Here is a 15075-nt window from a genome sequence, read left to right as displayed (position 1 = left end):
AATTTTTAAAAAATGCACACTTGAAAAATATTTTTCAAAAATCCACGCTTAAAATAAAATTTTTAAAAAATGCACACTTGAAAAATATTTTTCAAAAATCCACGCTTAGAATAAAATTTTTAAAAAATGCACACTTGAAAAAAACATTTTTAAAAAATCCACGCTTGAAATTAAATATTAAAAAATCCACGCTTGAAATAAAATTTTCAAAAATCCACGCTTGAAAAAATTTTCAAAAATCCACGCTTGAAAAAATATTCTTAAAAAATCCACGCTTGAAAAAATATTCTTAAAAATATTTTTAAAAACTCCATGCTTAAAAATATATTCTTAAAATTTTTTTTAAAAAAATCTACGCTTCAAAAAACGACTAGTGGCTTTGAGTGGGTCAAAATATATATTAAAAAAATCAAAGCTTAAAAACTATTCTTAAAAAATATTCCCCTTTGAAAAAAAGTATTTTTAAAATCCACAATTGAGAAAATAGTGTTTTAAAAAAATCACGCTCTCTGGGTCCTTACAAAAATATTCTTAAAAATCCACACTTGTGGCTCTCTGAGGCCTTTTACAGACAGTAAAGCCTTTCTCGATGCTTTTGCATATCTCTCCCCTCTTACCTTTTTCATACATCATTACATAATCATTGTTTTTTCTCTTGCTTTTGTTTCTCCCCACAGCTTTTGGTTCCATGCTAGAAGTGATTTCCAGCAATATGGGTAGCGTGCTGCTAACCGTTATGGTATCTGTGATATTAATTGGTGTTTGCGTGTACATTCTCTATCGTGAGACAAGTAAACCCGCCGCAGCAGCACATACGCCACCCACAACAACACCGCCAGCATCGGTAATCTTGCCGCGGCATCAGCATTTAAAGGAACACCATCAGCACCATCATCGTCATCAGCAGAAACACACACTGCCGCGTACATTAACAAGCAAACACGAGGATCTAATGGCCTAAATGTGAGGCTGAGCTTCGAAGATAATCTTCCTTTCCCTCTTCTCAAAAAAAAAGAAAGAACAATCCCTTTCGCCTAAGCAGTAAACATACGCCCGCCTCCAAAAAACACCTCCTTCCAATCAACAAAATCTGGTAAAGGTAGAAAAACTATGCTTTATTGTCTTGCTGGAATAGGTTGAATTTTCTCTGTTGTTGTTGCTGTGATTTTTGGTAACTTCACCTTTGGTGACAATGAAAAAAACAAAACCTCGGGGAACAATCAAAAACTTCCATGGAAGTCGAACAGAAGGAACCTATTTCTTATCAAGTCGACAAAGCATAGTTTTACAAACGTGATGCTTTGTAACATTTTTTACATATTTACACATAAATACACACACATACAGTTATACAAACACTCGTATAAACATATATATTTGTATTTTAGCATAGCAGAGAATAAGTTTAAAAACCCTGAGGAGTCAATGAAGTAACTTCAGTTCGATTCCTTTAAGCAAAGAATGGCACTTTCTTTTTTTATTCGTTTCGACGTCTATTTTTTTGTAAGTTTGACATTAATTAATTAGTTTTTAGTTTGTAAGCACTTCTTTTGCATGATATTTTTTACTATAAGACTTTTTTCTTAGTTATAGGTATGCTACTTTTTTACTTTTATATACATATTTATTAATGTATAAAATATACATACAAAGAGTAATTTGAAATAAAAAATAAATAAAAAGATAAAATAAATTATTCACCATCGTCTTCTCATTTTCTTGTAATGTAACGACACGAAGAAGAGTTAACATGATTCTGTTAACAAAGCACAGTGGGGTAAGTTAAGGTTATATTATTTTAAGTTTTTATATGTATCTAATGTGAGTATATAAAAATCCACGCTTGTGGCTCAGTGGACCCTTAAAAAATATTCTAAAAAAATCCAAGCTTGTGGCAATGTGGGTCCTTGAAAAAATATTCTTAAGAAATCCACGCTTGTGGCATTGTGGGTCCTTGGAAAAATATTTTTAAAAAATCCACGCTTGTGGCATTGTGGGTCCTTGGAAAAATATTTTTAAAAAATCCACGCTTGTGGCATTGTGGGTCCTTGGAAAAATATTTTTAAAAAATCCACGCTTGTGGCATTGTGGGTCCTTGGAAAAATATTTTTAAAAAATCCACGCTTGTGGCATTGTGGGTCCTTGGAAAAATATTTTTAAAAAATCCACGCTTGTGGCATTGTGGGTCCTTGGAAAAATATTTTTAAAAAATCCACGCTTGTGGCATTGTGGGTCCTTGGAAAAATATTTTTAAAAAATCCACGCTTGTGGCATTGTGGGTCCTTGGAAAAATATTTTTAAAAAATCCACGCTTGTGGCATTGTGGGTCCTTGGAAAAATATTTTTAAAAAATCCACGCTTGTGGCATTGTGGGTCCTTGGAAAAATATTTTTAAAAAATCCACGCTTGTGGCATTGTGGGTCCTTGGAAAAATATTTTTAAAAAATCCACGCTTGTGGCATTGTGGGTCCTTGGAAAAATATTTTTAAAAAATCCACGCTTGTGGCATTGTGGGTCCTTGGAAAAATATTTTTAAAAAATCCACGCTTGTGGCATTGTGGGTCCTTGGAAAAATATTTTTAAAAAATCCACGCTTGTGGCATTGTGGGTCCTTGGAAAAATATTTTTAAAAAATCCACGCTTGTGGCATTGTGGGTCCTTGGAAAAATATTTTTAAAAAATCCACGCTTGTGGCATTGTGGGTCCTTGGAAAAATATTTTTAAAAAATCCACGCTTGTGGCATTGAGGGTCCTTGGAAAAATATTTTTAAAAAATCCACGCTTGTGGCATTGAGGGTCCTTGGAAAAATATTTTTAAAAAATCCACGCTTGTGGCATTGAGGGTCCTTGGAAAAATATTTTTAAAAAATCCACGCTTGTGGCATTGAGGGTCCTTGGAAAAATATTTTTAAAAAATTCACGCTTGTGGCATTGTGGGTCCTTGGAAAAATATTTTTAAAAAATCCACGCTTGTGGCATTGTGGGTCCTTGGACAAATATTTTTAAAAAATCCACGCTTGTGGCATTGAGGGTCCTTGGAAAAATGTTTTTAAAAAATCCACGCTTGTGGCATTGTGGGTCCTTGGAAAAATATTTTTAAAAAATCCACGCTTGTGGCATTGTGGGTCCTTGGAAAAACATTTTTAAAAAATCCACGCTTGTGGCATTGTGGGTCCTTGGAAAAACATTTTTAAAAAATCCACGCTTGTGGCATTGTGGGTCCTTGGAAAAATATTCTTAAAAAATCCACGTTTGTGGCATTGTGGGTCCTTGGAAAAATATTTTTAAAAAATCCACGCTTGTGGCATTGTGGGTCCTTGGACAAATATTCTTAAAAAATCCACGCTTGTGGCATTGTGGGTCCTTGGAAAAATATTTTTAAAAAATCCGCGTTTGTGGCATTGTGGGTCCTTGGAAAAATATTTTTAAAAAATTCACGTTTGTGGCATTGTGGGTCCTTGGAAAAATATTTTTAAAAAATCCACGCTTGTGGCATTGTGGGTCCTTGGAAAAATATTCTTAAAAAATCCGCGCTTGTGGCATTGTGGGTCCTTGGAAAAATATTTTTAAAAAATCCACGCTTGTGGCAATGTGAGTCCTTGTAAAAATATTCTTAAAAAATTCACGATTGTGGCAATGTGGTTTCTTGAAAAAATATTCTTAAAAAATTCACGCCTGTGACAATGTGGGTCCTTGAAAAAATATTCTTAAAACATTCACGCTTGTAGCACTGTGGGTCCTTGAAAAAATATTCTTAAGAAATCCACGCGTGTGGCAATGTGAGTCCTAGGAAAAATATTCTTAAAAAATTCACGCTTGTGGCAAAGTGGGTCCTTGAAAAAATATTCTTAAAAAATCCAAGCTTGTGACAATGTGGATCCTAGAAAAAATATTCTTAAAAAATTCACGCTTGTGGCACAGTGGGTCCTTGAAAAAATATTCTTAAAAAATCCACGCTTGTGGCAATGTGGGTCCTTGAAAAAATATTCTTAAAAAATACACGCTTGTGGCAATGTGGGTCCTTGAAAAAATATTCTTAAAAAATCCACGCTTGTGGCAATGTGGGTCCTTGAAAAAATATTCTTAAAAAATCCACGCTTGTGGCAATGTGGGTCCTTGAAAAAATATTCTTAAAAAATCCACGCTTGTGGCAATGTGGGTCCTTGAAAAAATATTCTTAAAAAATCCACGCTTGTGGCAATGTGGGTCCTTGAAAAATATTCTTAAAAAATCCACGCTTGTGGCAATGTGGGTCCTTGAAAAAATATTCTTAAAAAATCCACGCTTGTGGCAATGTGGGTCCTTGAAAAAATATTCTTAAAAAATCCACGCTTGTGGCAATGTGGGTCCTTGAAAAAATATTCTTAAACAAGTAAAAAAGTATCAGTCGGCTTTACCGACAGAGATATACCCTCAGCCTGTGTATATTGAAACAATTTTTTCCCAAAATACGTATGTATTTAGGGGGTTTTAAAAATTTTGGGCATTTGAACCGACAAAAATGTTGATTAGGATTTAAGATCAAAAGTTTTGCGGAGGAGATACTACAAGGAATGAATCGACATTGACCGTTATGGAAGTGAATCTCCAGCCACAACATATGGTGCCATAGAGGGTTTTTACACTCCTCGGGCTGTTTGCACAAGAAGTATGGACTTGCCCCTAAAAAAACTTTTACCATCGTAATTGAGGCAGCGAATGCAAGTTGCTTCAACAAAAATCAAAGTGATTTAATAGTAGGTCTTAAAGTGAACTTATCCGCAATTTTGTGTGGGAGGTACCGGAAGGGGTGGACAAATATAGTCCATATCTGAACCTGAATTATATTTGGTAGATATATTAGGATGTGTAAAGTATAGACCAATTCGGCCACTCCCTTCAAGAGTTACCGTACGAACATTTTTTCCGAACATTTTTGAACTTTTGTGGGGGAGGTACCTGAAGGAGTCGACCGATATGGCTTATCTTCAAACTTAAACTATGTTTTGACAAAATATTACTAAGGCCATATTTTAGACCGAATCGGCAGATCCGTTCGAGAGTTATCTTGCGCTCCAACCACCTCACACGGTGTCATAGGGGTTTTTTTGCAACTTTCATGCTATTTTATCAGGAAGTATGGATTTGCCCCTGATGAAACTTGTACCGTCGTATGGAGGGCAGTGAATACAAGTTGCTGAAACAAAAATCAAAGCGATTCGAGAGATGACCCTAAACTGAACCTTTCCGAAATTTTGTGTGGGAGGTACCCGAAGGAGTGGATCTATTGAGACCATATTGGAACCTCATCTATGTCTGGTAGAAAGTTCCCGATGTGTAAAGTATGGAGCAGATCGGTTACTTACTTTAAGAGTTATCGTTAGCACAATTTTTCCGAACATTTTCGAACTTATGTGGGGGAGGTACCGGAAGGAGTGGACCGATATAACCCATCTTCGAACTTAAACTAAGTTTGGACAAAATTTTAGGAAAGCCAAAATTTTAACCGAATCGGTTCATCCGTTCGAGAGTTATCGTGCGCTCCAGCCAGCAGGACAGACAGACAGACAGACAGACAGACGGACGGACATGGCTAGATCGACTCCAAATTGTCTGAAACACATTTCGTCCAAACATACTTGGGGTCTAAAACCATTATTTCGGTGAGGCACATTTTCATCGTATCAAAGTGTATATACCCTCCTTAGCCTAAAGGCTGAGGGTATAAAAATCCACGCTTGTGGCAATGTGGGTCCTTGAAAAATATTCTTAAAAAATCCACGCTTGTGGCAATGTGGGTCCTTGAAAAAATATTCTTAAAAAATCCACGCTTGTGGCAATGTGGGTCCTTGAAAAAATATTCTTAAAAAATTCACGCTTGTGGCACTGAGGGTCCTTGAAAAAAAATTTCTTAAAAAAATCACGCTTGTGGCACAGTGGGTCCTTGAAAAACTATTCTTAAAAAAATCCACGCTTGCGGCACTGTGGGTCCTTGAAAAATATTCTTAAGAAATCCACGCTTGTGGCACAGTGGGTCCTTGGAAAAATATTCTTAAAAAATCCAAGCTTGTGGCACTGTAGGTCCTTGAAAAATTAATCATAGCACGTTTTAACCTCGCTGAGCTTAGCACGCTCCAAGCTCTTAGCAAGCTCTCTGCGCTTAGCACTCTTCACGCACTTAGTCGATGCTCATAACTAGCTCCTATTAACTGAACTATGCTGACAGCACCCAAATATTTCGAAGCCGACCAACAGCCTGTTATCACCAAGCCGACACAGAATACTTCAGAGTAGAGACACACACCCGATTACCTCCTAGCCGAAAGCATCCAAATGCTTCAGAGCTACCACCGTCAAGCCGATTATATCAACCCGATCATAGCCGAGTCAGCAATTTCTATAATAAATATTGAAGTTGTTACCACTCGTGTTTCACATAAGGTTTGTGAGTCTTTAGGTCGACCCTGGCCTTAGACAAAACCTCTGGTTATGATTTTTCTATAAAAAAAAACACAAGTAAGAAAATATCATAGTCGGACTGGTCCAAATAGTTAATACCTTACTAGTCGAAATTTTCCAAGAAGTTGGATTACAGCGCAAAAGTGTTGAAATTTTGTGGGGGGAGGTACGTAGGTACATAGTCTATCTTCCAACGTAATCTTAGCTTGACAGTCACTCCTTTCGACAATTAGCATGCAAGTCATTTTATTTGGGAGCCGTAGGATTTTTACAACTGCGATCCCAACTTGCGAAAATGGATGAAACAAAGTCAGCGAGGACTTAACCTCACCTAACTGAAGTCGGTCGCGGGAATAATAAATATTATGTGTCCAAGATTTTTTTCTCAAAAGCTTCTAATAGCGAAAATACAACTTAGCTAGGAACATCTGAGACTCGAAACATAACTTAGAGAAATTGTAGACTTTATGAGTCGGAGATATATCATCCTATAGCCTACAACGTTGAGAAGGTTACACCGTTTTGCGAAAGGGTCGTACAAGAAACGGAAGGGTAAAACTTGCCTTCCTTAGTCTGTCAAGAACAGATCGATCTGACTTGAGTCAGCAGTGCCGACCAAGAAGAGAGCAATTTATGATAGTGTGTTAGTAAGTTTGTATGCACGCAATCTACAAAACAAAAACAAATCGAAACATTTGCTCTCTATTACCCAATCTTTCTTTGCGTTCGTGTCGTGTGCGTGTGATTTGCCGTAAATCTTCGTAGCCTCAACAATACTAATGAACGGCACTCCTGTACAGGCAACCTGTCATTTCGCCTGGCTAAGACGAACTATATATCTCCATAAACAGACCACCCGACTTTATAATCTGCGAACGTATTGTTTCAGAATCTTGGAAAAAGTAGATTTGCAAGGGTTCAGGGATCTGTCCAATCCCTCAGATCATCGGATAGCTGAGAGAATATTCCTCTCGAATGGGAAGTAAGGACGAAAGAACGGCGTGACAGTGACAGATACGAACAGGCGAGTATGTTATTTTAAACGGCAGTTTATAGAACGCTCTGAGGGTGATATCGCTAAGAGAAGTGTGCTACAAGATGCCTCCCAGCTTAGCAACTGGATGAACACGTAGTCGAGTTTTTGACAAGTGTTCTCAATTTATTTTTAGTTGACATGGTGGTTAGGCAAGGATGAAAGCTGAGTCGAATCGAAGCAAACATTCTATAAGCATTACTCCTCTCCATGATGAGTAACTGTTTGCTAGTTGCCCAAAATCATCGTGGATTTAAGAAAATGCACAGTACCACAACAGTATTACACGCCATATCCACACATATCAGTCGAAGACTGAACAAGAACTGGCCGTACGTACAAACAGCTCTTGTCCTATCTCTTGCAGGACTTAGAGAAGGCTTCCATCCAGCCGGGTCCTATCGTTGATGACATATGTGATAGGTTAAATATCTATACGATCTTCAATGTGAGGAATTTGCAAATCTCCCCCACTAAATCTTCTGCCACACTGTTCACCACCTAGACGGCTAAAATAAGGATCTTCCAAGGACATATTGGTCGATGATGTCCAGATTTCGATCACTAACTACCCCATGATATTGGGTGTAACATTCGACAGCATGTTTAAGTCGTTCACACAAGCCACAGGTATTCACCATAAGATGAGAAGTAAAAACAAGATCCTCAAGTGTCTGGCCGTCAGCAGTTGAAGTGCTGATAAAGAAAACTTGTTGATCTCTTACAAAACAATAGCGTGCATTATAGGTTGGTAAGTTATACGGTACCAGGTCATGGAATGATATTCAAATCTGTCAGAATGCCATCCTGAAGACGGCAGCAGGGTAGCTTCTTATGACACCAGTGGGTCATCTTCCTCAGAAGGCGAATATTGTACGGTTACAGCTTCCTTCACCGAGACACGACAGAATTTCATGATCTAGAAAGATATGTATAAACGGAAACCTCTAGATCAGTGAGCAAACATGTAGGATTGGCATTCACACTGACGCAGTTGCACGGACAGTTTATAGATATAGAGTGAATGTCGTACTCTGGGCCCACCCCCAATTCATAGCAGCAGAAGAACGCCAGTTGCCAAAGCAAAACACGAGTGGTGTTAGCACAACTGAGATTCAAACGCTGCAGCTGCCTTAATTCGTATTGGTCCCGAATATAGGGTCCCCTTCTGTCGGAAACCTCCCACACAAAATTTCGGAAAGTGCAGTTTAAGGCCAGCTCTAGAATCGTTTTGATTCTTTTTGCAACAACTTATATTCGTAGTCCCTTTAAAGAAGGTACAAGTTTTTTTCCGGGGGCAAGTCCATACTTCCTGAGAAAATAACCCGAAAGCTGTTAAACTTTCCTATGGCACCATGTGTAGTAAATGGAGCGCACGATAACTCTCGACATCACAACACAACGTTCCGGCCAGCGGCTGCCACCTCAGTGTACATATGTTTGCATTTGTTTCGTTTTTCTGTGTTGGGAGCAGCATATCCCGGAATGCCTGCTCCGAATTCTGTTGGTCCGTGCCGGGACGGAGAAAAACCAATATATTTGTGCTTGGTTTGCGACATCCGCGTCTTCACCCAAATCCAACCTTCGGTGAGATGCAATAGATGTCAGGAGTGGGTGCATCAAAGGGGTTGTTCTGGACATGTCCACGTGAGGGACTACGACAGGGACCATGTTGCTGCATGCTGCGTGAACACAGTCCCCAGTGAGTCGTCATCGGATTACGAAACTCCCTCGTCGTCTGATTATGAGACTCACCGCAGTCCCCTAGAGTCAACCGCATATGCAGCCTTTAACACCAGCCGTTCTTGTCCCAATCCCGGAAAATGCATCCTTTTTGCAATTTAATTTCAATGGACTCCGAGGTAAGATCGAGGAAATAGTAGATTTCATGAGTCGGCGGAATATCAAGATCGCTGCGGTGCAAGAAACCAAGCTCAACAACAACTGTAGCTTAAAGCGTTGTGATGGTTACAAAGTGCTAAGGAAGGATCGTACCAGAAGTGGAGGTGGGGGATTAGCTTTCTTGTTGCAACAGTCTGTCCAATACAGACCTATCTCGCTTGAGCCTATCTCTAATGACCCGTACATGGAATATATGGGGGTAGCAGTCAGGTGTGGAACTGCCGAGATAGAGTTGTTGAACGTATACATCCAGCCGAGAAACAGCTGTATCTCATGATCCTGATCCTGGGGGACTTTAATGCGCATCATGAGATGTGGCATTCGGCCCTCGGAAACGATCAAAGAGGTACAGCGCTGGCTGAGCAGATTGACAGCTCTACGTTTTGCACGGTCAATGAGGGCGAGCCCCTTCCAGAATTAGGGAAGAGTGTCACAGTTCGCCATACATAACCATAGTGTCACCTGGTCTGACAAATGACATTACCTGCCAACCCGTCATTTCACTAGGATCAGACCAACTCCCCATAATTGTGTCCATTAGCAGACCAACCAATTTCATCACCTCTGTATGCCGCACATTCGTCAATCATGGGAAAGCTGATTGGCCGAGTTTTAAAGAGTTCACCAATCACCGCTTCAGAGAACTGCCAAATCATTATGATGTTCGGGTAGCGGAAAGGATGTTCCGAGACATCATCACCCACCGCTGCAGCCGCTCGACATATCCCTGCTAGTCGAATACCCGAAGTAAGACCAAACTTCCCAGCAGAGGCGACGGGATTAGCAAATGAGCGTGATGAGCTAAGTCGAGCCAACCCCAATGACCCCAGAGTCAGGGAGCTGACACTGGAGGTTAACAGGCTGGTCGGCGAGCATAAGCGGAACAAGTGGTTAAATCCTCTGAAGAGTTGCAACATTGGAACCGGTATAGGTGAATTGTGGGCAACGGTTAAGTCACTCTCGAACCCTGGAAGAAGGGAAGATAGGACCTCAGTCACGTTTGGCGACGTTACGTTGACTGACCCGAAGAGGAGCGAAAATTATTTCAATCGGCAGCTTGTCCAGCACCCGAGAGTGACAGGTCGAAGAGAAGAGTATTCCGTCGCATTAGATCTCTTCCTGCTTAGGATGAACCACCACAGTTTACAATGGATGATGTTGTCAATGCCATCAGGAACGCTAAATTATCCAAAGCGTTTGGCCCTGATGGAATCTCCATGGTAATGCTGAAGCAGCTGGATGAGCCGGGAGTGGAGTATCTCACTAATGTTCTCAACGTTTCGCTAGTCCCACTACGTAAGCCCGGCAAGGAAGCCAGCAAAAGTGAATCGTACAGGCCGATTTCAATTTTGTAGCCCGTAGCAATGACGCTTAATGCCTTAGTCCTCCCCAGTATCAGAGATAGCTATAAAGTTGCCGATCATCAGTATGGATTCCGTAAGCAGCACAGCACGACAACTTCGCTGCACGCCACTACCACATATATTTGTCAAGGACTCAACCAGCGACAGCAGTGTGATAAAACAGTGATGGTGGCGCTTGACATATCAAAAGGTTTTGATACAGTCATGAACTCCACGCTGTTTGAGGACATTGAGCAGACAACCCTCCGACCAAGCTTGAAACGTTGGATAGTCAATTATATGTGTGGATGCCAGTCGTACGTGGAATTCAGGAACAAGAAGTCCAAACCTCGTAGAGTGAAACAGGTAATTCCGTAATGTGGGGTAATATCTCCGGAACTGTTTAAACTCTACCTCTCCCGTATTCCGCCCCCTCCAGACGGCATCGAGATCGTAACGTATGCGTATGATTGCACGATCCTGGCGTCAGGTGCCTTCCCTGATGACATCAGTGAGAGACTGAACACCTATATAACCGATCTTACCACCTTTTTCCACGCGAGGAATATGCTGTTCACCACATGGACAGCGCAGTTTGGGCGAGAGTTGAATGTCATGGTCGACGGTAGCAGAATTCCGTCCACAAACTGTCCCAAAATTTTATAGGTCACATTCGACACTACATTCAAGTCGAGCGCACACGCCACAGCTAACTGCGACAAACTGAAAAGCAGGAGCAAGGTCCTCAAGTCCCTGGCCGGCAGCACTTGGGGTGCAGATAAAGAAATCTTGTTGACCACATATAACGCGATAGGTCGGTCTGTGGTAAGCTATGCGGCTCTAGTTTGGTCCTCGAGATTATGTGATACGAATTGGAAAAAGATTCAGATTTGGTAGAATGCCGCCCTGAGAACAGCAACAGTTTGCCTCCTCAAGTCTTCAGTGGACCATCTACATGAGGGGGCTAAGATTCTTCCAGTACAGCAACACAATGCAGTCGCCTAAATTCTTATTGGGCGGAAATCGATCGCGCCGTGCATGACATCTGCCCAGTATGCGGCATGGGCCCGCACGACACAAAGCACATTTTCAACTGCCCCGCCAAACCTACTCATCTAACTCCAGTGGATCTGTGGCTACATTCCATCGAAGCAGCCATTTTCCTGGAACTGGATATAGATCCAGAGCCAGAAGAACGAAAATACAAACATAATAATAAACACTGTTACAACAACAACAACTCAAGAGGTTAATAACGCAGAGAGTCCTGCATGTGCACATTTCAAATGAGAGAGATGGCCCAGATATATCCTGAAATTTTCCGTGTTAAAGCCGCTAAATTCATTGTTTTAATCTATAATTCGCTAGCTCACCGATTTAAATAAACTACTCATTTCAGTTTGATGTAAACATAGCATTAGCAATTCAATGATTAAAAACCCTTAAACTTCTTGAGTTTTCCTATTACATAATTATCTGCAATTTGCAGTATATCAAATGAAGCTTCTCTGAGTAATAAATTAATGTAATTGAAATAAGTAGTTTATAGTATAGCCTGACATTAATATCCCGAGTTCTTAGCTTTGATTTATGGTAATTAAAATATTAATCAGATAATAAAAACACCAGCATACCCCACTGTTTATTTTGCCACACACACCTAGGGGGAATAGTTGAAGGAAATAAATAGAGTTAGGGAATTAAAATCCCACACCATCAAATCAGTAGAAGCAACAACAACACCACCACTGCAAAACGTGACTCCACCACTACAACCAACAACAACAACATCATGGTTAAGCTGATGGCTTTTTATGGTCGGTTGGTTGTGCAAGAAAAAGTGGAACAATTTTTTCACGAAGCCCTTTTTTGCTTCTTCTTCATTTCTATATCGTCACAATGTGTTACCGAGAGTGTTGGTAAATAGTTTGTGTGTGTGTGTTGCAATAAGAATAGCTAAATGTGTCTACTTCTCGATATAAGTGGGTTATCTGGTCGGTCTTTGCCTTCCAGAGTCATGGCCACCAACCGAAAAAAATCGTAATGGTGGCAAATGGTTGGGTTGCAAAATTGTTAGCCCCAAACTGGCAACAGCAATAACAACAACCTCGGACACAATTTGGTATTACAAAATGTTATTTCAAAATAAATACGAAAATATTAAATTAAATTGTTTGCCATAATAGGAGCCATAACGAGAGAGCTTCAATTTGATCAGCTATGAAAGATGGACGTACCGGCAAGTGAAAGATGTAATTCAATTGATTAGAAACGCTTTCCAGCTTAATGTCAGTAAATGATAACAATTTTGAAAACATTTCTTTGATGATGGCCAAGCCATAGCGTAGTTAGGTTGAGGTTTCATCAATGAGAATAGTGAGATACTCAATGTTAGGCAGAGGGAGAGAGGGAGGGAAGAAGGCTAAAAACATTAAGACCACAATTTCTAGAGCAAAACTCAAAACGTACTTACATTTATGCTGACAAAGTACTGGTGGTAGTACTCAACCTTCACTTCAATCTGGATCATCGATATGGATGATATAATTATTAATTTATAATGGCTGGCACGAAAGGCTTTTATACCTTTAGTGGGTCGTTCGTTCTTTCCATCTGCCGTTGCACTTGCTTTACTTTGTTACCTTTGTAAAATTGGTTGCATTGGAACATTTTCCCAAACCATTATTTCATTATAAATCAACCTTCCCTCAGGAAAACATAAAGGCAGTAAAAGAAAAACTGTAACGATTTCTGCAAAGCTTTCCCAGCTTACCAACCAACTAACCTATCATAGCTAGCTGCCTAACAACCTACCTCCATCAACCTATATTTAAGTGTAATAAATTGTGGCAATTTTTTAAGTCTTTCTAGTCTGGAGCACAGCAAGCACAAACGTCAGCCGGAAGGTGCCAAAAACATAATTAATAAATACTAAAGAATGACGGTAACAGAATATCTGGAATATTACGAGAAATTAATTTAATTACAAATGGGAAGAGGAATAGAGTTAGACGGAGAGAAAATAACTCTGGGAATATTTAGAATTTCAAAAGACAGACACCAACAAAGGTGTTGCAATGTTGTTATACCCTACCTTAGGAACTATCAAATGGTCAACAGAAAATAATCCTAAAAAAACACAGAGCCACTAGCGTGGATTTTTTAAGAATATTTTTTCAAAGACCCACAGAGCCACAAGCATGGATTTTTTAAGAATATTTTTCAAGGACCCACAAAGCCATAAACGTGGATTTTTTAAAAATATTTTTTCAACAACCCACAGAGCCACAAGCGTGATTTTTTAGGATTTTTTTTCAAGGACCCACAGAGCCACAAGCCTGGATTATTTTTATGAATATTTTTTCAACAACTCACAGAGCCACAAGCCTGGATTATTCTTAAGAATATTTTTTCAACAACCCACAGAGCCGTAAGCGTGGATTATTTTTAAGAATATTTTTTCAACAGGCCACAAGCGTGGATTATTTTTAATACCCCGTTTGCATTTAACCGGATTAACCCAGTGGGTTTGGATTTCAGATGTCAATTCCTTAGCGTAAACTTAAAATAAATACTCATAAAAAAGGTTAACACGAAAAAAAATTTAAAGGAATTTAGTAAAGAAAAGCCTCAAGCATTGTTGTTGTAAGAGCTCACCCACAGAGTCACAAGCGTGGATTTTTTAAAAATATATTTTAAGGATCTCCTGGTTCTCAAGCTTAGATTATAAAGATCATTTCTAAGGAATTAGACATTCTCAAATTAATGGAAGAACGTCGATATACAAACACACAAATTATGAATTATATTTTCAGCTGCAAAAATTGAGCACTTAAATAGGCAATTTCAGGAAATTGAACGTCTCCAACAGCTTCACGATGACTTCAATTTACACAAAAGACTTAAGGAAGCCGCTGGAGTACGATTTAAGTCAATACCGAAAGTACTATACGTTAACAACAAAGCTGTCTTTGATAATACAAATCAAAAGAAAATGGTGTGGAGTGAATACATAAGACAGATATTTAATGACAATAACCGATCGGTCAACGTTCCAGCTAACCAACAATCGCTCACTGGGAACCCAATCACTAAATCTGAGGTGGAATCTGCAATAAAATTACTACGTAATAAAAAAAACTGTGGACCAGACGAAATTCCCTCCGAATTGTTAAAATTAATAGATGACGAAAACCTACAGCTTTTGGTAGTGCTATTTAATTACATATATGACTCAGGCCGATACCCTCAAGACTGGCTGAAATCAACTTTCATCACAATTCCAAAGAAAAGCCAACCAAGACAATGTAGCGACTACAGACATATAAGTTTAAGTAACCACGCTCTCAAAATTTTTCT

General features: G+C 39.5%; 1 protein-coding gene across 1 annotated transcript in view; it reads left to right on the top strand.

The window, feature by feature from the left end:
* The window catches only part of LOC141395385 (uncharacterized), a 108018-nt gene extending 106322 nt beyond the window's left edge, over window positions 1-1696 (top strand). Inside the window, exon 6 of the mRNA XM_073971116.1 lies at window positions 678-1696. Within this exon, the coding sequence (XP_073827217.1) occupies window positions 678-961 (284 nt within the window). The 3' untranslated portion in view covers window positions 962-1696. The remainder of the gene's footprint in view (window positions 1-677) is intronic.
* The last annotated feature ends 13379 nt before the right edge of the window (window positions 1697-15075 follow it).

Source organism: Musca autumnalis, unplaced genomic scaffold (genome assembly GCF_047663935.1).
Source record: "Musca autumnalis isolate F117 unplaced genomic scaffold, ASM4766393v1 scaffold_2, whole genome shotgun sequence".
Classification (NCBI taxonomy): Eukaryota; Metazoa; Arthropoda; class Insecta; order Diptera; family Muscidae; genus Musca; species Musca autumnalis.
Note: the sequence above shows the minus strand (reverse complement) of the source record. Positions and strands in the feature narration are given on the sequence as shown.